Here is a 26,448-nt window from a genome sequence, read left to right as displayed (position 1 = left end):
ATATTCACGCCATAGAGTTCAATCTTTGTCTCATCAGACCAGATAATTTTGTTTCTCATGGCCTGAGCGTCCTTCAGGTGCATTTAGGTAAACTCCAGGTGGGCTGCCAATTTTTTTTTTTTTTTTTTTTTACACTAAGGAGTGGCTACCTTCTGTCCGCTCTACCATTCCGGCCTGTTTGGTGGATTGCTGCAGAGATGGTTGTCCTTCTGGAAGGTTCACCTCTCCACAGAGGAATGCGATTTCACTGACCGAGTGACTGTCGGGTTCTTTGTCACCTCCCTGACTAGGACCCTTCTCCCTCAATAACTCTAATTAGATGGCCGGCCAGCTCCAGGAAGAGTCCTGTTGGTTCTTAACATCTTCAATTTACGGATGGCGAAGGCTATTGTGCTCATTGGGAGCTTCAAAACAGCAGATCTTTTTCTGTACCCTTCCCCATATTTGTTCCTTGAGACAATCCTGAGGTCTACAGACTACAGTATTCCTTTGACTTAATGCCTGGTTTTTGCTCTGACCTGTACTGTCAAGTGTGGGACCTTTTTATATAGACAGGTATGTATCTTTCCAAATTATGATCTTAATTTTGAGCTTCATGACAAAGGTTATGAAAACTTATGTACATGTGATTTCTTAGTCTATTTTTTATTTTTGCTGAATTTGCAAAAATCTTCAAACTTTTTTCACATTGCCATTATGGGTTATTGTTTGTAAAGAGAAGAGTGACGTGCTGTGAATACTTTTACAAACCAGATTGGTCTTCCATAATATCATTGTCTCAGGATAGTTCTCCATTTCCCTGCTCCTTCTATCAATATTTTTGGTACTTGTTTCCTAGCACGGCCACAAATCTTGGCCATCGGGGGTAATTTGAGTGGCCTGCGACGCGACCGACGCGATGACCCCGATTTTTTTTCCATTGAAAACAGTGAAAAATCGGGTCGGTCGCGTCGTGTGCACCTAAAAATGCTTAAATGGTCCAGACACGATGCCCCCGATTTCCCCATAGGGAACAATGTTAAATGCCTCAATTTACCCGCGATGACCACGATTTCCCATAGGAAACAATGTTAAATGGATCAATTTACCCAAATCAGCATAGGAACAATAGTAAATGGGCCAAAAACACCCCTGAACATTGAAATGTCCCCCAAAAGTAGTTGACGCCACCCCGCCATCAACGTGAACCCGAAGCGTGGCGAGCGCAGCGGTACGCGTCCTCCGACCTTTTCATGCCCTACTATCCACTAGGGCGTGGAGTGAGAATAGAATAGTGTGGCGAGCCCGAAGCGTGGCGAGGGGACGTGGATACCTTCACAGGTAAACGCGTCCCTTCGCGGGCTTCCCAGGTGTCCGCGTCGCCATGGACACCTGGGAAGCCCGCGAGGGGACGCGTATAACTGTGAAGGTATCCGCGTCCCCTCGCGGGGCTCGCCAAGCTTCGGGCTCGGTGGCTGGCTGCGCTCGCCACACTATTCTATTCTCACTCCACGCACTAGTGGATAGTAGGGCATGAAAAGGTCGGAGGACGCGTACCGCCGCCCCTCGCGGGCTCGCTTCGCTCGCCACGCTTCGGGTTCACGTTGATGGCGGGGTGGCGTCAACTACTTTTGGGGGGACATTTCAATGTTCAGGGGTGTTTTTGGCCCATTTACTATTGTTCCTATGATAATTTGGCTAAATTGAGCCATTTCACATTGTTTCCTATGGGAAATCGTGGTCATCGCGGGTAAATTGAGGCATTTAACATTGTTCTCTATGGGGAAATCGCGGGCATCGCGTCTGGCCTATCGCACCCGATTTTTTTAGCGGCCGCGATGGCCCCGATTTTACCCCCGATGACCGCGATTATGATCGTTGTGGCCGTGCTAGGAAACAAGTACCATATTTTTCTTTATTTATACTATGTTTGACTCAGTTTTCATTACTTAGTACTCATTTAACATAGAACAAAAAGGAAGTTCTATACTAGACCGATCATGAACTAAGAACATATGTGATGATTTAAATACTTTTAAGTAAACCATTATGTGTGCTGTCTTGCAGGTGGTTACAGAACAATCTCCTTCAGAAGTGGATAATAATAATTTCATTAAGCCTCCACCACCATTCTTTCCTCCTGGTGCTCCGCCTACTCACCTACCACCACCTCCGTTATTCCCTCCTCCTCCAAATGTCAGTACTGCCCCTCCTCTAATTCCTCCTCCAGGTAAGATTAAAGTGTATAGTCACTACTATTGTGTGTCATTTAATCTGTAGGAAATGTCTATACAGGCAATCAACACTGCAAATTTGTATGTATGTTATGTGTTTCATATATTGTATAAATATATTCTACAGTATATTACACGAGGACTGCATAACTCCTAGGGCAGTGATGGCTAACCTTGACACTCCAGCTGTTGAACTATTTCCCTGCTGCAGTTTCTCTATTTGGCCTTGCTAAAACTGATGCAGGACATGCTGGGATGTGTAGTTCAACAGCTGGAGTGTCAAGGTTTGCCATCGCTCTCCTAGGGGCGTCATTTATTAAGGCATGTAATTCCCTAAAGGCAGGCTAGCATAGTATTAAGGGAACAATTAACAATTGCAGACCATTATAATTCTGTAAATTCTGCTGTTTTTGTGTGGCAAAGTAACATGCACCTGTGTGAGAGTCCAAAGGCCTGGTCTCTTGTCAGTGCCCGTGGACGGCCAATATTTAAAAGGTAGAATAACAATGTTTTATACACTTTGCATACAACACGTTCTGATTCATAAATGGACACTATTGTATATCCAGTCAGCTAGCTATACTGTGACTCGGGAACTTGCCAGGCTTAACAAGCTGGCAGATTCCAGGGTCTCTGCTCCATGATCAGGGTCCTGGACCTGTAAATTTATCCTGTTTTTTTTTTTTTCCACACATTCAGTAATACCGGGGTAATACACTTTCACGTGTAAATATCCAGGTTATAGCTTCATACATCAAAGTGGTATTCAATCCTTATTTTTTAGGTTTTAAAAGATAATTATTTTATAATTAATTTGCATATATGATGAGTCTGCATATGTGACTGACTGGTGAGAGCAGGCCCCTAAAATAGTTTCTCAACCTCCTTTAGAGTTTTCACCAAATTATTGGTATGACTAAAAGATTCTACAGGTTCCCAGATTATTTTGTCTACTAGTGATTTAAAACCTAAAAACTGTAAATAATGCCTACTTTCCAAGTACATTTTAACATGCTCTTTTTATTTCTAGATTTGTTTTGCTCACTCTAGAGTTAGATTCTCACTAAAGAGCCATAGTCCGCATTGTTTGCACTTTGAAAGGGGACAAACCTTTAGTCCTTATTTTCATCACTTTTATTGATCTGAACCCTGCCTGCGTGTCAGCACCTTGTCTCTACGCTTATAGATACAATATGTCTTTGCTCCGCAAGCAGGTTTCTTCCAGTCTACTCGCTGTAACTCAATAGTGGCTGTACATCTGCAGCAAACCATGCAGGCCTGTGGCTTTGGCTCCCAATGGGCCCTGCTTTATTTGTGCTGCAGCCAGCACTTTATCTTCAAAGCCGTTACAAAAATAGCGCTGTGCCATACCTCCTTGGTTCATCTGGGGAGGGAGGCACAGTTGTTACCTCATATTAACTGGGAGAGAGAGTAAGCCAAAAAATCAAGACTTGCAAATATAAAACATCCTGTGGAAGCTCTTTGGAAAGCATAAGCCACTTTGAAATCCGATTCTTAGACTGTATTTTCTTGCTCGTCAAACTCCTTGCAAGAAAAACCCTGCCTGATTTATTCTAGTAAGGTGACCTATTGTTTTATTAACACCGTGACTGTTCTATACAGCCGCTCATTCAGGAGAGCGATGTTTGGCACACAGCAGGAACCAGCATGTTACACTATCAGTAGGCAGATCTTGGTACAGTATGTTTATGTTTTGCTGGCCGGATTATTAGGCCTGAGCGTCAGTGGATACTATAAGTTGCCTGATCGAGAAAAATAAATCGTTCAGTTCCATGGCCTTGTTTCCTAATGTGTTCCGCTACGCAAGAATTTTCAGGCCTCTTTGTAACATGATCTCTTCACTTAGTGTGGTCGCAACATATGTCTATACGCCCTTGCGTATCCTGATAGCATGGCATTTGGGACAATAATGCTAATTGAAATTAGAGAATAAAAGAAGAGTTCTACCTTTTGGGTGGGGAGTTGTTAAATGAACAGAGAAATGGTATCTTACGAGTTAGTTTGTTGTTCAGTCTTATTAATGTGAATTGTGTTCAGTATTGCTTAGATTAAAGCAATATATTCAGCAGAGGGTTCCCAGATTGCATCATCTGCTCTAATTGGTGTAAAATGGTTACAGATGTGGCGTCTTAATAACGGGGTCGTTCTTTTATCTTCACCAGAGCATGTCCTGTCCATCTAACGCTGCTAGTCCAGCTTCGGTGCATGGAATGTGCGCTTATATCCGTCTGCTGTGTTATCTTGCCAACAATTATGCAAATGGCCTGTGCCAAGTGACTGTGTAAAAACCATGCCATTATCTCCCCTTCTTCTAGGATCTGGAATGCAGTTATCGTTCTCCATGCAAAAGCCATCTAGATATGGTACAGTGGATTTCCTAATACTCATGCTTACTGGATTTGTTTTTGAGGGGGGCTAGGCATTGTGGCTGAGAATATACTGTTAAGCAGTGGTGCATACTGTTGTGGTGGTGGATTGTGAATGATGTGTGTTGTGTAAATTAAGATTCCAATTATCATTGGATTACCTATCCTGCTATATTACTTTGAAATAACTTTGTTGCACTATTAATGCCGTCTGATTCATTGTGTTAGCCATTGCAGCACAGGCAGCCAGTATATGACATTGGGATTGTGCAGGAGACCTATATGTATACATGCAGATTTGTAGCTCTTTCTCTTCTCTTTAGCCCCATTTTTTTTCTCATTAACTGAAAGATTAATGCATTTTAGATTACTAACTCAGGAGTCACTGGCTGCAAACACTCCATTGGTTATAGCTAACTATAATGGCCGGGGGTGGTCGATTTTTCAGTGTACATACTGTGCAATATCTGTAAACAATATTGGGTACTTGTGGATTATCACGGCTCCCATCGCATGCCATATATAGTGGCATGCGATGGGATGCGATTTTTGCTGTTTTTTTGCCATTTTTTGTCAAAATCGAATGCGATTTTTAACTGAAAAGCATCCAAATACATTGGAATTAGTATGAAACATGTTCAATGGCATTTTTGAGGCTGTACCACCCCCACTATCAACGCGAACCCGAAGCGTGGCGAGCGCAGCGGTACGCGTCCTACAACCTTTTCATACCCCCACTATCCACGTCGGCGTGGAGTTGAGAATAGAAAGTGTGGCGAGCCCGAAGCGTGACGAGTGGACGCGGACACCTGTGAAGCTCGTGAGGGGACGCGGATACCTTCACAGGTGGCTCGCTGCGCACGCCACACTTTCTATTCTCTACTCCACGCCGACGTGGATAGTGGGGTTATGAAAAGGTTGTAGGACGCGTACCGCCGCGTTGATAGTGGGGGTGGTACAGCCTCAAAAATGCCATTTGGGGGCCATTGAACATGTTTCATACTAATTCCAATGCATTTGGATGCTCTTCAGTTAAAAATCGCATCGCATTTTTTTTTCATGTGTGATGGCCATCGTGGGAGCCGTGATAATCCACAAGTACTCAATATTGTTCACTGGTACCTGCTGAATATGCAGCCCATTGGCTATATAGCCAAGTTGACCTGCAAGCTCAGTAGACTGAAAGGGTCGTTAATATGCAGAAGCATGCATCCTCTAGGTCAGTGATGGCTCACCTTGACACTCCAGCTGTTGTAGAACTACACATCCAAGCATGCCCTGCTACAGGTTTTCTATTTGGCCCTGCTAAAACTGTTGCGGGGCATTCTGGGATGTGTAGTTCAACAACAGCTGGAGTGTCAAGGTTAGCCATCACTGCTCTAGGTAGTGTGTATGTAATTAAATGGTATGCAAATCAAGTCATTAGGCAGCTTAGGTTTTGTATCTTACCTTTATGTGGGGCCATTTTTTAATCAGAACTCCTGAAAGTCTATTGATCTCCAGTATATCTGAGCACTTATATAATGCTGCTCACAGGTCACGTCATTTGCTATGAGTGACCTTTTGTGGTAAACTGATGCTGCTTGGAAACCAATTTAAAACCCATATATTTTAATTTTGTACACCATTAGTGATAAGATGAGTGATTCACTTTGATTTCGAATATAAAATGTTGGACATGCACATGTTCTGTGTAAAAGGAGACCTACAAAGCAATGGGTATATATTTCAGCTTCAGAAATTAATCCAAAGGGGCATAATCCAATTACGCTCAGGGTTTCGTCATTCTGCATTTTCCTCACACGATAAACCCCATGACAAAGTGCAAAAACGTATAAATTCTATGTAAAGTGATGACATTTGTTGGTTTCTCTGCATGTTCTATCCCAGAGGCTGCGGTTGAAAACTTGCACCTCTGGGGCTTGTCTGGGTATCGGCAGCGAATTGAATTGGTCTTGGCTGACTATTATCCCATAGATAATTGGATATGGTTCTAAGTGAAACTGTTATAAACGCTGATAAAATGCAATGCAATTGTATTTGTTTTCAGTACTATACCCTTTTTGTTTTGGATCCATTTTGTAGTAGTGAACTCATCCATAGATAAATTCCTCTGCACACAGTCAATGTAGGAATTACTAGTGTGGAGTTTTCGACGAAGCCTCACCCTGCAGCAGAGCTTTGTGGGGGGGAAAAAAATTATATCTATCTATCTATCTCTTTATTAATATAAACTTTATTAAAGTGACATTTGTGTTCTGTTTTATAGGGATACCCATTACAGTACCACCACCAGGCAAGTATCTGCTTCCAATGTACTGCTCTAGTTGCATGTGTATTGTCAATTTTGTCATTTCTTTATCGCTTGCAAAATGCGACCATATAATTTTGTGATGCTGTAGCCACGTTTTGTGCTAGCACACATGTGTGTGATGTATTTCTGAGCTGCTCTTATGCCATGCAATGCATGTAACTTTATTTTAAAGTCTACAGTAATGTCAAGATGCGAAAAAACCCATGGAGTTTTGTGTGGGTCTTAGACAGGAGAGGGGGGCGCGATGGGGAGATTGGGTGGTCACTATGAAGGGAGTATTGTCATGTGTGATCGGCGTCTGAACAGAAGTTTTATAGGTCTTACACACATTTAGTTTTTTCATTGGTAATGGAAAGAACATCCAATATGTAACCAAATACAAATAAATGAGCTCCTCTTTTGTAGTATCAAGAGGAAACACTTCTGCCTGGACAATATAATTAGTTGAAGGTGGATTTCCTATTTATTCACTTTATTCATACTAAATAGTCAGGTATGCAAATATTGTGCAGTCCTTTTTTATGTTCCCCTTTATGAAATAGTTGGGTAAGACACTTGTAGAATGCCAAATCCACAAATATCCGTAATGGGACGGTATCTGTTCTAAGGGTCAACAATGTCTAGTTCCACCACTATTGGTCAACAGACCCTAGGTAGACTATGACCGGTCAACACAAGCTTAAGGTCAGCATGTACATGGTTGGCACAAGTTTTTCATGGTTTTTTTCTTTAATCATTTGGTTCATACTTCTTTTTTTTTGTAAACATATTTTATTGGGTTTTCAATACAGAATAAAGAAATAAATGTCAAACAGATGACCGATGAAAATTAAGCGGAACATGACAGAATCATGGTATCAATACAGTATACACAACAGTCCTATTTGACAGTGTCATATACACATAGCTTTACTGTAGCTCAATAGGACTAGTAGAGTGGAGATCCTGCAAGATATAATTATATCTAATACAGAAAAAAAAAAAAAATAGAGATAACATAAATAAAACTACTATCTGAAAATATATGAGCTGAATAAGGGGAAGACGGACAGACAAGGGAGAGGGGGGAACAAACATACGGGAGGCAGTATAGGGGGGATATATAGTGAAAGATCCAGGTCAGTAATTCTGGTGTAACCGGAGTAAAGTACAAATGAAACATATCATGATTAATCTGTCAGGAATGTCAATTACCAGTCGCTATCCGACGCAGCAAGCTCCAGGAGGTATTTTCAAACAGTCTCATGATGTGATCTTGAGATTGGGTGTCAAGGGTATTAATAAAGTGCTCCCATTTTTTATAGAATTTCTCTACACCTGCCTCCACATCTGGGATCGTAGAGCGTCTATCGCAATATAGGATTTGGATTAATTTCTGTTTGACCTCTGTAAGGGAGGGGGCCGACCGGGTAGTCCAATGTATAAGGATGGTTTTCTTGGCAACTGTGATTATCGTGGCCAGAAGTCGAATTTTATATTGTTTATTCTGTTTGTCAGGGCCTAAGTTCCAATTTTTGAAGTTCCCACAGATGCATGCTAGTGGATCTGGGGTCAGGTGAAGGGAGAGCATGGAGTTAATAAATTGAGTGACTTTGTTCCAGAATTTCCGTATCTTCCCACAACCCCAGATGCAGTGAAAGAAATCTGCGTGCGAAAGCATGCATTTGACACAGGCACCTGTCTCTGCATTTGTCATGTGTTTCCTCTGAGCAGGGGAGATATATGCCCTGTGGATCGTTCTGATATGGACTTCTTGTAAATAAGAGGAGTGTAGGTATTTAAGGGTAGTGTCGTATTGGGACAGAAGGTCAGGTAACAATGAGATGCTGGGGGTATCTGTGGACCATTTCTGTAAAGTTGTAGACCAACTGGAGGACGCTGTTAGGGATATTAATGGTATATATAGGGAACTGATTCTGTATGGAACAGAGGGAATGAGTTTGAGGAGGGATTGGAAAAGGCATGCCGTGTTATCCGAATTATTCGGCTTAGGAAGCGATTGGATGTAGTGTCTGGCTTGAAGGTACATGTAGAAGTTTTGAGAGGGAAGTTGGTATCGCAATTGGAGGTCAGCAAAGGAGAGCAATTCGCCTCCAGGGTCAAATACTTTATTGATGGAGGCTAGGCCCTTCATTTTCCATTGGGAAAAAGTAGAGTTAGTTAGTGACGGAGGAAAGGCTGGATTGCCCCACAGAGAAATGTATGGGGAGTATAAGGGGCTACAATGAAATTTCTTCGAAATAGTTATCCAGGCTCTGTATGTATCTGTAAATAAAGGATGTTCTTTAATAAAAGCTGGGAGGTCTGGCCATTTAGTGTGGAGCAGCCCGTTTGGCGAGAACGGGGCAAACAAAGCGGAATCTAGTTGGGTATCTGTGTAGGAACTATTGTCAAGCAGCCAGTCACCAATATACCTGAAGAATATGGCATTAGAGTATTGTGACAGGTCTGGAAAGCCCTGTCCTCCTTTGTTACGGGGTAGACGCAGTTTGGCGAAGGCTATTCGGGGTCTTTTTCCTTGCCACAGGAAGCGAGAAAAAAGGGAATTGAGGACTTTTATATCTTTGGGTTGAAGTGTTATGGGTAACATCTGCATTATATAAAAAATTTTGGGGAACAGAATGCTTTTTATCGCCGCTATCCGTCCTAGCAGGGAGATGGGCAGAGACATCCAACTATCCAGGTATCTCTTGATTTTGTCAATTATTGGGGTAAAGTTTATTTTGTATAAGTCAGCGAGGTCTGAGGGAATATTGATGCCTAAATATTTAATGGAAGTGAAGGAGATGTGGAAAGGTTGGAGTATCGGCAATGTTTGGAAATATAATGGTGCACCTTGAATTGGGAGGATCTCAGATTTGCTCAAGTTTACTTTATACCCTGAGACCCAGCCAAAGGCAGCTATCAAATCAAGCACTGCGGGAAGGGATGTAGAAGGATTGGAAAGGAACAAGATCATGTCATCCGCATATAAGGACACTTTTAGTACATGGTTTTGGATAGGGATCCCCTCAATTAGGGAAGAGTTACGTATCGCGATCGCTAAGGGCTCTATGGCAATGGCAAATAAGAGGGGGGATAATGGGCATCCCTGTCTGGTGCCCCTTGAAACTGTAAATGATGAGGAGATAGAGCCATTGCATGATATTTGAGATACTGGGGAATTGTATAAAGTACGTAGGATGTTGATTAAGCCAGGAGTAAACCCAAAATGGTGCATTGTTGTAAAGAGATATTCCCATCTAATGCCTTCTCGGCGTCGAAGGAAACAATTAGTTTAGGGGTCGAAGGGGGCGTGTATGACATATGATGAATAATTCCTAGCATCTTCCTAACATTTATTACGGAGTGTCTGCCTACTATGAACCCTGTCTGGTCCGGATGGATGATCCGCGGTAAATGGAATTTTAATCTATCTGCCAAGATCTTCGTAAATACCTTATAATCAAAGTTAAGTAAAGAAATGGGTCTGTAAGATCCCGGCTGAGCTGGATCTCTGCCCGGCTTGGGGAGCAATCTAATAACCGCAGAATTGAAGTATAGCGGGATGGATTGGGTAGTAATGATATGGTTATAGAATTTAACTAAATTATCACCAAGCCGGGGGAGGAGAATTTTGTAAAATTCCGCGGACATGCCATCCGGTCCAGGGGCTTTTGAAGGTTTAGATTGTTGGATCACTCTCGTGACCTCATCTAGTGTAATTGGGGCTTCTAGTCTATCGGCATATTCCTCTGGATATTGGGGGAGGGTGGGAAGTGCCCAAGGAGGGGGAGATGACTCTATTAGGGGGTTGTTTGTGTGTTGGGGGGGTTCAGTGTAAATCTGCGAATAAAAAGTCCTCATTACCTCAGTTATCTGGCTGCTTGACGACACCATAGTTCCATCTGCGCTACGCAGGGGGTGTACTAGTGTGGTTGGCTGTGAGCCACGTAGAATGTTGGATAGGAGTTTGCCCGTTTTGTTTCCATAACGGTGGAATTTGAAATTAGATGAAAACATATATCTATCGCTTTTTGATTTTAGATATTCATCATAGTGAATTTTAGCTGTGTTATAGGCTGCTTTATTGTTAGGGGATGGAGTTGATTTAAATGCCTGGAACGAGTTTGTTAGGTTTGTTTGTAAATCGAGGTAGGCTGTTGCCATCTTTTTATTTTCAGCTGCGACATAGGAGATAACTACTCCACGCATAACAGCCTTACCCGATTGCCAAAACAAAGCCGGATCTGACTCTGCACTCTCTGCGTTATTAAATTGAAAATCCATCCAGGCTGCATCTAATTTATTTCGGAAAGAGATAGATTGGGAGAGGTAGTTTGGGAATTTCCATAGTCTGAAGGAGCCTCTATTAGTGTTGGTTTGGAGTGTTATCCACATAAGAGCATGATCGGATAAACATATTGGTTCAATTACGGCTTCTTGAATATTAGGAAATAGTGAGGAGGCTAGTAAGATATAATCTATTCTGGATAGCGTTTGGTGAGCAGAAGAAAGGCAGGTATAATCTCTTTCTATTGGATTAATTGCCCTCCATGCATCTATTAGTTGAAGTTGTTTGGCTAGGGCCGGCACACCCAGTTTTGGCAGTACAGTGGGGGTTCTCTGTGAGGAGGATCTGTCCAGAATGGGCGAGGATATTAAGTTGAGGTCACCCAATAAGATTAGGGAAGAGGGGTTATACGGGAGTAGCCTAGTAATCAGGGAGGTGAAGAAAGATTTCTTGTATACATTTGGGGCATATATCGTACAGAAAACATAAGGTACATTGTCAATAGTAGTTTCAGCTATAAGATATCGACCGTCGGGGTCAATGTCGGTCTTTGTAATAGAGATATTTAAACAGCGTCTAACAAGAATAGCCACACCACGAGATTTGGAATTGAATGGGGCAGCTGCCAGTAATTTCCAGCCCATCATCTGTAATTTGAGATGTTCGGCTGCAGTTAGATGTGTCTCCTGGAGACAAGCCACATCCAATTTCAACTTGGTTAGATAAGTGAGAATTTTCCTTCTCTTGGCCGGGGAGTTAATGCCTCCCACGTTCCAAGTTCCAATTTTTAATGACATTTAAGTAATAGGAGAATTGTATCTGCACCAGTGTAAGACATAAATACTGAATCCAACAGAAGCTGAGTTATAGGAGGGGGGAAGGGAAAGAACACAAGGAAAGCAACATACGGACAGGGGGGGACAGTACGACTCATGAAAAAATAGGGCTGATAAAAGGTACATTGGCCCAATTCTAATAATCTGAAATAAGCAACTAAGCATGAACATATAATTTATCATTGTTGTGAAACCGAACTTTATCACTATGGTGATAGGAGGTAGAAACAATGAACCTCAAACCTGAACACTTTGAACAACCTACGTGTATAGAATGTATGTTAAATACGCTCTGACATTAATTTCTCTCTAATGCTCTATATGTTATTAGGAGCAATACTATTATGTTCAAAACGTTTAAAGAGCTATGAAAGCCGTTGAAACTAACTATGAACATTTTTTATGAAGAAAACCTGACAGTTGTTAGGCTGTAATTCTGTGGAGATCATCCGTGACCTGAGGGAGGGTCAGATATATCCGAAGTATGGTCACTATGTTGTCTGTCCTCCCTGAGGAACGACTCGGCATCTTGTGGGGTGTTGAAGTCTTTGAAAGAGGTCCCGTCAAAGATTCTCAATTTGGCGGGATATATCATTGCAAATTTTTTCTGCTCTGTCACCAGACGAGAGCAAATCGGGGAGAAGGCTTTCCGCGCACGAGACAGTTCCACAGAAAAGTCTTGGAATAGGTATAGTCTGGAGGACTCCCAGATAATTTCTTTTTTGCTCCGGGAGGCTGACCAGATGGCTTGCTTGTGGAGATAGTTAAGGCAACGAAACAATACCACTCGGGGGCGGTTGGATGTGGATGAGGAATTCTGGCCCACTCTGTGGACTCTTTCGATCACCATGTCTCGACAGTCCGATTCTATGCCCAAAAGGGAGGGCAGGGTGTTTCGGACGAAGTGGGCTAGTGCTGGTCCCTTGACTGCTTCTGGGAGGCCTACCAGACGGATATTGTTCCGTCGAGACCTATTTTCGAGATCATCCACCTTGTTCCAGAGCTGATAGTTGCTTTTGTCTAGCCGTGGTACATCTCTTTTAAGGCGGGAGACATCTTGAAAAATTTCGCCGACTCTATGTTCAGTCTCCTCGACTCTGTGGGTGAGGTGATGTAGCTGAGCAGTGATATCTGCTACCGCCTTTGATAGTAATGGGCCCATAGTTGCTGTAATTGCATCTACTACAACATTATATGTGACATAAGAGTCTTGAGCTGCCACCGCTTTTTTATGAGCAGGTGATAGATCTTGGTTCTCAGAGTCGGTTGTCGTATTCGGGTCAGCACGTCTCTTTTCCTGACGTTGCTGATGGGACTGCATGGTAGAGAGTAGCAAGGAGGGTTTATTTATGAAAGATGTTCTAAAAGTATACGGGACAGGACAGGAGAGTATGTCTGAATGATATCCGTATCAGAGCGTATTGGAGGTAGTGGTCTAGGTGAGGTTCATATAAGATATGTTCAGTGCATGACCACGTTAATTGGCATAGAGAATTAAATAGACAGGATCAGTTGTGAATGAGATTCAATTAGAATTGGCTATCTGTAGAATGTGAGTAGCAGACTGACCAGCATGTCTGCAATCACTGAGGAGAAGTTTTGTCTACAGGTGTATAGCATACAGTCAAATGTGAAGGTCACAAAGATCCTTTAAGGGGGTGGTGAAGGATGGCAGTGTCCACTTGTGGCTGCAGACCGAATAGGGGAGAGACTGAGTCTCAGTAAGCAATAGTAAGCTGGAGTGTGGCACCTAGCTGCTAATAAAGCTTATATACAGCGATTGTCTGGTAGCTGAGGAGTTGCTGCTAAGTATGATTAGCGTGCAGAGACGCTGAGGCAGTTCAGCAGGGTTAGGATTATACTCACTGTTGTGTGAGGGAGCTTTTCTGTGTGCTGCTGCACCAAAGAAAATGGCCGCCGGTCTGTGGGGATGAGAGCTTTTAGATGGCGTCTTCTGCCTTTCCAGACCAAGTAAGCTGCGCTGGAGGTCCCCTGGGAGCGTCCACGTAGGTAGGAGAGATGGTGAGGGGTATGTGAAGCGAGCTATGTGCCTCCAGCGGGTTTTCAGGCCCGCGAACGTAGCTGCGGCGTCCGCGCCCCGGCTGGGTGTTGAAATCGAGGCCCCGGCTTCTCCGGCGGGTAGGCCGCAACCCGCAAAGACGTTATATAACGTCCCCCGGCTCCGCTGCGCTGCCCGCCGGGTGTCTGCTGTGTCCGTGGGGTGGGGAGAGTCTGCTGGTGTGGGGATATGGGGTGTAAGACTCCCCAAAGGGCTTGTTTGAAGAAGCTTGATCGCGGAGCTCCAGGAAGGTGCGTCTGCTCCCTATCTCGGTCAGGCCACGCCCCGGTTCATACTTCTATACAAGAGCAAGTAAGTAGTTAGGTTGCACTAGGACACAATTAGATCTAAAACTATTTTTTTGTATGCTTTAAAATTAATATATTTAAAGCTGCGAAATATTAAAAAGTTAGAATAAGTATAGATAAAATAAGTGTATTCATTAAATCTCCTTATTCAGAGTCTATCAGTGGTTGCTTGAAATGATTGCTGCCAATAGTAGGGTTACACATTATAACATGACAAGTATCAAAGCTAGAATATATCAGTAGTTATAATGTTGGTATGTGCAAGCACTAATATGCTGGTTATTTGACAGTATTCGAACATATTCATTTACTATATGATGGGCGGTATTCAATGCTGCGGGTTTTCTACGGCGAGGTTGGCGAGGAAAAGCCACCCTTGCCGCAAAACCAGAGTCCGCTGCATTTTGTGACAAGCCCCCGCCGTTTTAATGGCCACACTCGTCGTTCCCACCGTGCAAAGGGAACCAGCGAAGTGGAAACGGCAGGTGAAGGGGTGGGAATTGAATACTTGACTGCAAGCTATCGGCACTTCTCGCCCTCAGGGGCATTGAATACCCCTCCATTTCACACCGGTGACACTCATGTATTATAACATAAATATGGGTATTGATTTTCCCTATAGTTCAACTACAATCAGTATCCCTGATTAACGAATGGTCAATGATTTAGCAGCAATAGATAGTGACTCGGCATAGCAGAATTCCTTCTAGCAGTCCGTGGTTAGCTAGTTAGATAGCAGAGATGATCATTTTTGAATTTTTTTTAGAGCTAAATAGTAATAACTTTATTGCCAAACATTGAAGTCAGTGTGTGTGTGGTTTGTTATGGACACTCACATCTGAGTAGCGGTTAATGCTCCTGAAGCTGGTATCGGCTGAGCTACAGTGCCCATAACAAACCACACACTGGCTGCATCACTGATTGGCAATAATTATTCCTATTTAGCTAAAAGACGATAATACACGAGTTGTCACCAGTGTTATATTATATAGAGCAAATTAATATATTCTAATACGTATTAGTGCTGGCACATACCAACATCATAACTACTGATGTATTCTAAATTTGATACTAGTTAAGTTATAATGTGTAACCCTACAATAGCAGCACAGCATATGCACAGTTACTGAGCCATATATGCTCATTTCAGGCAACCACTGACATCAGACCCTGAATCAGGAGTTTTAATTTATACAAATTTTTTTTTTCTAGACTTAGGGGCAGATTTATTAAGCTTGGAGAAGAGATAAACTGGAGATAAAGCGGAGAAAAGGTAAAAGGGGATAAAGCACCAGCCAATCAGATCCCAACTGTCTTTTTCAAACACAGCTGATTGGCTGGTGCTTTATCTCCTTTTACCTTTTCTCCGCTTTATCTCCAGTTTATCTCTTCTCCAAGCTTAATAAATCTGCCCCTTATTCTCACTACTTTTTTTTTTTTTAATATTTCACCTGTTTAAATAGATTACTTATAATGCAAACAAATAAAAAGGATGTTTTAGTTCTAATTGTGTGCTAGTGCACTTTGCTATACTTGCTTGCTCTCATATAACTATTACCCCAAGTAGTGGGTAGCATCTCAGTGTTAATGTATGTGACTTCCATGTAACAATGTCCTATCTGAGATGGGACTAAAAGATTATTATATATAACCAATAATGCCAAACCGGTGCGGCAGTGGCTCCATTCTATAATTTGTTCATACTTTATTATCCAAGTGGGCATATAGTTACATTATAATAGTGTGCCTGACACATGGTGAGCGTACGCGGTACTTTTATACAGTGTCCATGTTGACCTGTCAACATAGACGCCAAAAAGGTGAAAGGTCATATCAGCCTTTTAAGTACGACCATGCACATGGCGACCTACTATCATTGTTGATCTAGGGTATGTCAACCATTCTTATGTATCGACTTGGACATTGTGAGCCCATTGTGTCAGAACCAATGGGACTTGGCTGTGTTTATCTAACCTATGTGCACGTCATCCTCTTTAGTTGTGACTTACACTGTGAATGTGAAATGCATGTATCATAAAATGTAACTGTAATCCTTTCAGGTTTCCCTCCTCCACATGGCGGACCGCCCCCGTCTCTTATACCCACAATAGAAAGGTATGTCCCTTGCATCGTCTTTATCGCATGCCTACTGGTGTGTAAATCGGTTCAAGTATAGTGTTCCCACCAGTCTCTCAGTATAAATTGTGCAATTTGTAACCCATTCATTTTTGTCTTGTGTTTTTATTTTACATTTTTTAAAGTAATAATTCATTATACTTTCTTGTGAAGTGCTAAAATAAACTAGTTGCTTGTTGATACGGTAATTGTAAAGAGCATTGTATATTCCAATGGCTTACCAAACTCTGTCCTCAATACACCCTCATGGTCCCTTTGCTTTCTTATGGATAGTGATGCTTTGCACAGATGTTGAATCCAGTTGACTGAGGTACTAGTTACACCAGCCCTGCGTGAGGATGCCTTGAGTTTGGGAACCCACTATAATAATCTGTATACGAGAACATGACTCTGTTGCTGTGGTCGTGGCTACATAGGTTACGTCCTTATCCCCCCCCCCCCTTATATCTCTACCATATAGCTGCTGGACCCCGTTCAGTACTCCAGTGTGTTGTTTTTTTTTTTTTTTGCTATTCTGTTGTGCTTTTGCACTGATTTTATTTTTTTGCCATGTTGTCCATTGTTTTTTTTTTTTTATTTAAAAACAAAATTTGTGCATGGCTAAGTGGCACTTAAGTGCTACTTCCTTTAATGGGCCATGGCTTGAGCTGCCTTTGGTGGAAGCAGGATTACAGTCAGAGAGGCCGTGATCTAATGGTGAAACCGTGGAAGGTTTTGCTTAGACCTGTAGTTTCTGCAGCTGTAGAGCCACAGATGGCCAGGCCTGCTTTACATTGTCCAGGTTGCCGCTGTTCTTACAGGATGGGGGCTAGGTGTGGAACTGATATTTACTTCCATGAAAGGTCAGGATTTTCCATAGAAATCTGACCTTACCATATGTGCAGGTGTTTTATAGGGTTCACAGTCCTTTAGTTGTGCCTCCTTTTGTTCTATGGGATTTTTAATCTGGTGTTCAATGCCTCACAGCATCCTTCCTTTTTTGAGGTCAGTTCATACTTACACCAGTTTCATGGGTTGCTTCAGCTACCACATTTTGAAGGATTGTGCTTTGCACCGATTCCACCCATCGCCGCAATGTTTCCATTTTCCCTCAATAGGATAATAAAGACTATATTTGTACTTACATTAAATCCTTTTCTTTATGCCAACGTCTCCAGTGTCCACAATGGGCTCAAAGAAAAAGATTTAACGTAAGTATAAAATCTATCTTCTTTGTCTTTTGTGTGATATTGGAAATTTTAACTGTACACTCACTTGAATTTTGATTTACACTGATTTTAGGGCTTTCATGTTAACGTATTCTTTTTTACGCCAAAGACCTCCTCTAAGCTGGATACCTACCTGACCAGTATATAACGAGATATTGCATCGCTGTACCAACTAAACATTGCGCTATAAAATGGCGCAATGTATAAGTACACGATGAATGTTACTGTATGTGCTATGGAATCTCACATTAATAAATTGGGTGGATGCAGTTCTTCACATCCAAACAATGAATTGTGTGGATTTGAGGTTACAAACTACACACAATGTTCTGTCCATATTCTAAACCATTACATCTAGTTTATAGAAATGAATTTTCAAATTCTCATGTGCAGTGTGTGCAACAAAAACAAAGTAGTGTTTAAAAGGCTGTATCTTACAAGTTCATTGGCTGTACACTTACTGATGTGTATGCAACTGATTGGACCCAGCATGCGGCAAGTGCCTACACGCTTGCGGATGCCAGGTTCAACGAAGGGAGCAATGTGACCTGCTGTATTCTGTAGTAGATATTTCCTGTCGGCCTGCTGCATGGCTGAGGGGATGTCTCTAGTAGAGTGAGCGGGTTCAGTTTTACTTGGATCTCAAAGCAGGATTTTATTGGTTATACAAAACACGTGACAGCCGATTAGCCAATTGGAAACAGCCGAAATTGTGATAATTTAGTGATAAGAACCAAGTAAAACCGAACTCCCTTATATCTAGTGACCCACAGGAGAGTGCACATCATGAGTACACCCTTGACAATGTACCCTTTGTCGCTATGCTCTGCAGGATCGGGTGACACTATTATCTAGTGTGTCGGTAGCTTTAGAACAGGCATGTCCAACCTTGGCCCTCCAGCTGTTGTGAAACTACAGGTCCCATCATGCCTTGCCACAGTTTTGCTATTCGAGAATGCTAAAACTATTGCAAAGCATGCTGGGATGTGTAGTTTCCCAACAGCTGGAGGGCCAACGTTGGACATTTCTGCTTTGGAAGGTCTGGGAATGAATACCCAGAGCCAGGGTTAGCTGGTTTAAACCACGGTCTAAAACTGTTCGTGTTGACTATAGACACAACATAACCTACCAGGTTATCTCTGGTATTATGTCACATTCTTTTTTTCTTGTGTTCTTTATCTAAGTAAGCTGAACCAATGCAATAAATCACACTCCACACACAAACACACAAAACAGATATAGGGAGGTTAATCAGATGATGTGTGCGAAGTCTACCTCGCATCAAGTTTCTCCCCCAATATCTGTTAATCTGTTAATCGGTATGTGTTTCATATTGAACAACTTCTGACTGCTCAGTTCTCTTCTGCTGTGTAGAAAGCATTTTTTGTCACAGCTTGCAAGGTCCATATTCAACCGACCCCCCTGCACACGCCGTTTCCACCTCGCTAAGTTTTTACAGCGATGTGTTAACGGCGTGTGCAGTTACCAGAACAGCAAGGTTCGCAGCTAAATGCAGCGGGCTCCCTGCATTAGCCGCGAACCTCGCTGTATGGGAGAATCCTTGCCATCTGACAGTGAGGCTTCCCCTGGAACATTGAATATGGTGAGCAGCCAGTGCAGGGGTTAATCGGCGAGGGTTGCTTTTTTTCGATTATTCATTTTTACAAATTAAGGCGATTTATGGTGACTTACGTAAGGCGACTCATGGTTAATAGCATCAAGCCCGTACCCTAGTAAGGGGAGATTTTTTAGTCTTCCTTGCAAGTTGCAAGCCTGTGCTCACATTAAATACTTAGGCCAGTATCCTATTAGGTGCAATTTTTTTTCCCCCCGATAATAAACAGTTTGATTTGACCTATTGCACTTTCCAATTATATCTCTATTAGTCAAAAATGGACCGACAGTCATGCAATAACACATTGGGTCTGGGATAAGTTCCCGATCTCGTGTTACTGTGGATACGACAACTGCTTATCTTACCTGAAGCACCCGAAGAAACTCCACCCCGCCCATATCATTAAGAGCTGCAAATAATTGGATAGTCCTGGCCGAATGCATTAGCTTCCATGAAATACCACAAATAATTGAATGCTGGATTTAACGTTCAGATGAAATTGCCATTACACCAATAGAGTATAGGTCCCAGATGGTGTTGCATTTCCAATATGCTTGGTAATTCATGTTGCAACTTAATGCTCAACAAGAAATGGATGCATTCCACACTAATAATAGATGGGGGGCAACTTACCCCTTGGGAAAATGTAATTAATTAGCTTACAGCATCTGCAGGGATGATTATAGCGTTGTTTTATGTCTACAATTCATAAATATACTTATTGCAATACTTGCCGTAAATGTGGGACGCTTTGTCATGTAAATCCACTGTGCATGGACAATAAAGGAAGAGGATCTGCATTATCCCGTATTGTGTGATATTGACATGTATGTGTCAGTCTGTGGAGGGTATGCGTTTTGGCATTCAGCCTCTCTGGATTCATTGCCTGTGTTGTGCATAACTAGCAATGTAACTGCCCATATCTGTAATAGTTTCATTATTCAGATTTGTTTTTGTTTTTTTTTACGCTGTTGTTCTTTGTATCACTTTAAATGCTTAAACCTAGTCTCTGTATGCATATGATTAACCCACATTCTGCTTCTAGTGGACACTCCTCAGCCTACGATGGACGATCGACGCCCGCTTTCCCTTATGGTAGTGGTAAGTGTACATATATTTTTCTATTGGTCTACAAGACTTGTGATCGGCCCTGTAGGGGATCTTGTTGGCGTGCATACGGAGTTGTTAAAGGCTTGAGGTGAAAGCAGTCTTGCTAAAGTTGAGTTTAGAAGTGTAAAAAAAAAAAAAACGTTGCAAGTTTAATAATTTTATTTGGATGTGTTTTTTGAATTGCACATTTCTCAAGATCATCAGCTGAAAAGTGGAGCCACAGGTTCTATTTTTCCTCTATGGGGGTCGTGGACCCCCTCAATGGAGAATAGCCCATGAGTCAGGATCCCCCCCCTGTCGGAGCGTCATCCGGCACCCCTGCTGATAGCGGTATATCTGTATGTGTGTGTATAGGTGAACTTGCTGCCGGAGCCATTAGCAGTGGTCATTTTATCATGGGTGGAACAGGTTGGCAGCTTCACCATTTAACAGCCTGGCATATTTTTTTTTACAGCCCCTTTTCATTTGTGGCACCTACACAAGAGCCATTTAACGTGGATTCTGAAATCCTTTATAATTGCAGCCAGCGGACTGCCACCAGCACTAATTGAATAGCTGCTACTCCGGTCGCAACCAAGTTTGAGCCTATTTATTCACTAGAAGCTTCCATTCCCTAGTGAATATTGCTCAGTCCACAAATAATGGAACTTAATGGTATATTTCATAAACCTGCCTATAGACAGCACATATACTATTATATAATGTCTCATACTGTTTCCCCATATAAATATACTGTAGACTGAGCTCCATGAGCAGGTGCCTATGTGCCTTGTCTGTGTGGCATTAGTCAGCCTTAGTTGTCACCAGTGGTGTAAGTGTACTCAGCAGCGCAGAACAGTCAGAGCTACCGTACAGAATTATTGTGGCGCTTCTACATACTGTAGGTGGTGGCGATGACTTAAATGAATATGCCAGTGACAAAGGTACGAAAGCAGACTAGGGCTCTGCAATTAATAACACAATTATCATGATTATTATTTCTGTAACTTAGCCATTTCCTGCCCATATGGTCACTATTTTTACAGATGTCTGGTTCTTAGTAAAATGCTATTTTAAAGCTTTAAGTGTAACCTTGTTTTATAGAAAGTGGAGTGGAATTCATTTTTATCTATTTAGAAACTTCCTTTCTGTTCAGCAGCGTTACTGTGGATCTTACATCTCCCGCTGCTAGCCATTTAGGGCCTACATGATTGCAATACTTGTTCTGGTGCTTCGGGCATCATTCGCTAAAGAGAGGTACCGAGGCTGCCTCCTCCATTATCCGCACTGGAGGGAAGTTCTGTATAGTGAACCTAACTCTGCGAGCTTCCAGCAAGCTGCTTTTGTGAAGCTTGGCTGCTGTCGGTTGTTTACAGCATAAACTGTACAGCTGGTGTAGATCAAGAGGAGACAGGCGTATGCATATAGGTTATGTGACCTAACTGACTTCATTTGCACCCTGCTAGCCATTTTATGTGGAGCAAACTGAATAAATATTATTTAAAAAAAGTCACTGCTGATGCGTAACAAAGCTGCTTCAAAACTAAAAGTATGCTTTCTGCTTACTATAGCTACATTTGTATCATTCGAAGCAAAGCACATACATCCTTCCACTGAACACCACAATTTCTCAGCATTTGGTTCTTTTCTTACACCTTGTGGAGTTTATGGGGTCCTGTCACTCCTTAAGTAGGAAGCAACCCATTCATTACAGATCTATTCTTATCTTGCAGCCCTTATGCATTCTGCCACCCCCACTAGTATGGCAACTTACGTTCAACAAACTCTCTGAAAATGGAACATTTTCAGTGTTTGACTACAGGAAGTGAAGTTCTGTTTTTGGAGCCCTCCTCCTCACAATAACGTGCTTTACGTAGCAGAATCCATTGGCCCCCTCTGGCAGTGCACTGGAATGGTGTAGCCTTTCACAGCTAGTTTTTGGGGGTCAGTGTAGTGTTGGTAGCTGTTTTTCAGAGCGGCTATCCCTGCCCCATAGCAATAGTGACCACCTCTGGAAGTTTGCTCTCTGTTGATGTCACATTGAGGTGGCCAGATGTCAGAGTCATGTCTTGCCCCTCTTACAAAAGCTGTGTTTTAATAGTTAAGATTTGTGTGTAATAAAGTGACTCTAAAGATGGCTACACACTGAAGCAATGTTTTCTTAGCCCGACCTAACAGAATTTGGTTACACACTGAGCAATGTCAATGAAAGAGGAAATGGTTCCAGTTTATACTTTCGTTAGCATACATGTTGTCACTAGTAATATAGTCAGGCGAGATGTGCAGCATAGGAAGCCTGACCATGTTGTTATCGACCATGGGCACCCACATATCTGGCATTCACACCGCCCCATATCTAAGGAAGTGATTGTGTTGGTCCAATTCACCGGATGGGACAACATATCGCTCGGTGTGTACCCAAAGTAAGTAGGAATAAATACCAAAGAAAGCACACATGGTGATGAAGAGTTAAATATTACAAGTGAGCAGTACATGGCTCTAAGAGAAAAGTGAAGCTTAAAAATGTTGTCTTGGGCGTAGTCAGAATTATTAATGCAAGAAAAAATGTACCGCTATCCGCTCCAGCAGATCCCCCGATATCTGATACCGTCCAGGCAGGAGATCCTCTGTCTTCCTCAGGCAGGGTGTTTTTCTAAGTCCCTTATGTTAAAATAAACTAGAAGGAATAACAAAATAAATACCCCGTGCAGGGCAGAGTATCTCCTATTGGACTGTTACGGCTACCAAGGCATTTGCAGGGAATGGAATTAAAGTACCGATAACCATTTTGTTTGGATAGATTACCATTTGCAACTTTTTTTTTTGGGGGGGGGGGGGGTGTCCTTTTGCATGCTTTCAGCTATGACCGTAAGACTTTCCTTGCAAAGAAAAAAAGGTTCTCTGCAGTGAGCCTGGAGACGACTGCTATAATGCTAGTTTATGCACTGGTGACACAGAGCTGACTGTTGGTATCTGCTCATTTGTATGCCTGTAAGATCACATTGACCAAGCCCTCATAGCTTGCTGAACTCCGTCACAACAGTTGTTGGACACAAGCGGCCCGAGCACAGTTCTCTCTGAAAGCTGACTCTGATACTGAGATAAATCTATTAGGTTGCATGTTACATATTGCACTGCACTTCTTGTTGACATCATAGCAAGTCAAGGAAATTAGCGGGCCAGCAAATCCAGCTGCTGCTTGCTATTCCTGGCTGCTTTCCCTGCTTGGGGAATCGGACTATTGGCAGACGTATTCTATAGGATATTAACAGTCTCCACTTTAACTCTTTAAGTCTCTGTGAAATACTACATCACTTGTAGTGATCAGCTCATGTATTCTGGGTTAGAACTTGTCCTTAGGAACACTAACACTGTGCCAGCTTTGCATATGAGGTGCATTCTAATTCTGCATGTTTAGTTTAAATGATTCAAAAATAGCAAAACTTTATGGCTGATGTTTCCAGTCCTCTATAAGCTTCATTGCTATCGATAAGGGAAATGCTAGTGAAGGGTTCAGCAGCGTGTGGCATTCCAGCTGCTGTAGAACTACACATCCCAGCATGCTTGCACTGCTACAGTTTTGATGTTATAGAGTGCTAAAACTCACGGCATGGAGTGCAGCATGTTGCCTTCCCCTGTGCCAGGGATTAGTAGGGTACCGATGAATCCGCCCTGCGTAGTTATAGGATGTCTTAAATATTTAAATAGCTGGAATAATAAAATGGTGGCCCCTCAACTCCACTAACATTATTGGCTAGGCTTAATTTGGATGGAAATGACTAATCCTTTAAATTGATGTGTCTTGTACTCGACATCTTATTTGTCAGACTCTTGCTTGCAATACATATTAATTATTCTACCGCCTAGTTATGCAGTGTCACTATAAGAACTACCCATAGAACTTTCTACTTCCTACTTCAAGACAGCCCCTTCTCCTATTTCTACACGGGTAGTTTTTTCCCTTAGGGTCAGCACACCGCTCCTCTCTCTCTTTTCCTGTCTTGTCTTGTAATTGGTAGTAAGAGTAAAGCACGTACACAAATTGTGTCTCCCCGTACACCCAGGGATATGCTTGCTGAGCGACTATATCTCCGGCGATTCTTAACACAGGTAGTGTCCAATCTACTGGGTTGCTATGAAGCTCAGGCTTACATCAGATCCAATGTGCAAAATATTTTAGCTCACCAGATTTTCTTCAATGGAATAAAAGCAATCCTTTATTAAATCATCCTTAAAAAAAAAAATGATAGCACCTCATGGTGCTTGGAGCTGCCTATGACTCTGTCTTGAAAAAGGACCCGAAACGTCGACCTGACTATCGTTTTTTTAAGGATGATTTAATAAAGGATTACTTTTATTCTGTTGAAGATAATTTGCTGAGTGAACTGTCTGTCTAATATAATATAACATAAAGATGGGATGGGTCACAGAGAGGACCTTCCACTCAGATGGACTAAATCTGGTATTAGCTGGCAAACATTGATGTTGGATGTAATCCTGCTGGGATATTAAACTCCTGTCCCTATTTGTAAATACATGAAACGTAAGGAGCATGTCCAATCAGGATAGATAGATGGATAGAATTATTGCACACAACCTACCTCTGACTGTCTGTCTTTAACCACCCAGTTTGTGTTATCTAATTTGTTCCCAATTTGTATAGTACAATATAATTTGCTGTTCTATAGAAGAAACTGATAATAAATAATATTACTTCTAGAAAATGTTATTGGACACACATCTTAAAAAAATAAAATATACCAATACACCTAGATTTTAAACTCCTAACCTGTTGCCTTCCAGCCAAATACATTACTCATTGAGCTATTTGATCCTGCGTAAGGAGTTTTTTTTTTTTCTACTAAATGAAGCGAATTGTACTTTTGTGAAAAATATTCATCATTCACCCCCCCCCCCCAACAAGGTGACCTTCAAATAGGTAGACTTCTCTAGCTTTGTATGCAGGGTCAGGCAGCTTAGTTAATAGCATCTGACTGCAATTGGTACCAAGGTATGTCAGCAGTTTTCTATTCGGTCAACCTGTCCTTTTATCACATTTCAAAGAGCTCTTACGTTAATGTCCTATAGGTATTTGCAATGGGTTGGGAAGGAAACATGAGTGGCCAGGAGATGCATGGCTTCAGAGAAGGAAAGCTATAAGTGAAAGTTAAAACGAAAAATTAACAAGTTCCACCAACAGAGCCCCCTACATTGCTGTGTGCGATGCATACTTTGCACCACGCTAGTTACTGCACTGTAATAATTATCAGTCACTACAGTAGGAAGTCTACAATAAAATCTATGTTCATTTATAACTAAACCCTATCATTTTGTCTGACCTCGTATGAGATTTTTATGTTGTTTTGCCGCAGTGTCCTTCCCACACATGCCTGGCTCTGGTGGCCCATGGTCCAGTCTAGTAGAAACCTCCAAACCATGGGGAGACTACTATCCTCGAAGGGAGAAGGAGAGAGATCGTGATCGGGACAGAGAACGTGACAGGGACCGGGAGAGGGACAGAGAGCGCGAACGTCCGCGAGAAAGAGAACGGGAAAGAGAGCGAGAACGTGATCACAGTCCCAGTGTGGGAGCTTACAATAGGTATGTGATATTGTTTGCCTTTTTGTATTTCAGCTGATTGACTTGTTGAAGATCAGGTAATTGGATAATTTGTGGTCTTGACCATTGTGCACTCATTGGTGAGATTAGTTTCATTTAGTAAAACACTCCAGGGTACTTGTGTAGTATCACAGCTCCCACGATGGGCATCGTATACGAAAAAATCGCATCGCATGCGATGCCATTTTTCACAGAAATCATTGACGTGTTAAAATCATGTTAAATGCACCCCAAAGGGCATTTGTTACTGTACCACCCCCACTATGAACGCCAACCCGAAGCGTGGCGAGCGGCGGCGGTACGCGTCCTACGACCTTTTCATACCCCCACTATCCACGTCGGCGTGGAGTTGAGAATAGAAAGTGTGGCGAGCCACCGAGCCCGAAGCGTG

General features: G+C 42.3%; 1 protein-coding gene across 9 annotated transcripts in view; it reads left to right on the top strand.

The window, feature by feature from the left end:
* FIP1L1 (factor interacting with PAPOLA and CPSF1) overlaps positions 1-26,448 on the top strand; it is a 53,610-nt gene that overhangs the window by 14,003 nt on the left and 13,159 nt on the right. For 5 of the 9 annotated variants that reach the window (XM_083168481.1, XM_083168476.1, XM_083168473.1 and 2 more), the window contains exons 10-16: positions 2,047-2,209; positions 4,550-4,597; positions 6,870-6,896; positions 16,451-16,505; positions 17,684-17,716; positions 20,395-20,450; positions 25,811-26,039. In XM_083168481.1, the coding sequence (XP_083024607.1) occupies positions 2,047-2,209; positions 4,550-4,597; positions 6,870-6,896; positions 16,451-16,505; positions 17,684-17,716; positions 20,395-20,450; positions 25,811-26,039 (611 nt within the window). The remainder of the gene's footprint in view (positions 1-2,046; positions 2,210-4,549; positions 4,598-6,869; positions 6,897-16,450; positions 16,506-17,683; positions 17,717-20,394; positions 20,451-25,810; positions 26,040-26,448) is intronic. The other 4 variants (XM_083168477.1, XM_083168482.1, XM_083168480.1 and 1 more) reach the window with 1 other exon arrangement.

The sequence above is a fragment of the Crinia signifera genome, chromosome 1 (assembly GCF_055691185.1).
Source record: "Crinia signifera chromosome 1, ASM5569118v1, whole genome shotgun sequence".
NCBI classification, from domain to species: Eukaryota; Metazoa; Chordata; class Amphibia; order Anura; family Myobatrachidae; genus Crinia; species Crinia signifera.
This window is presented reverse-complemented; position numbering and strand designations above follow the sequence as displayed.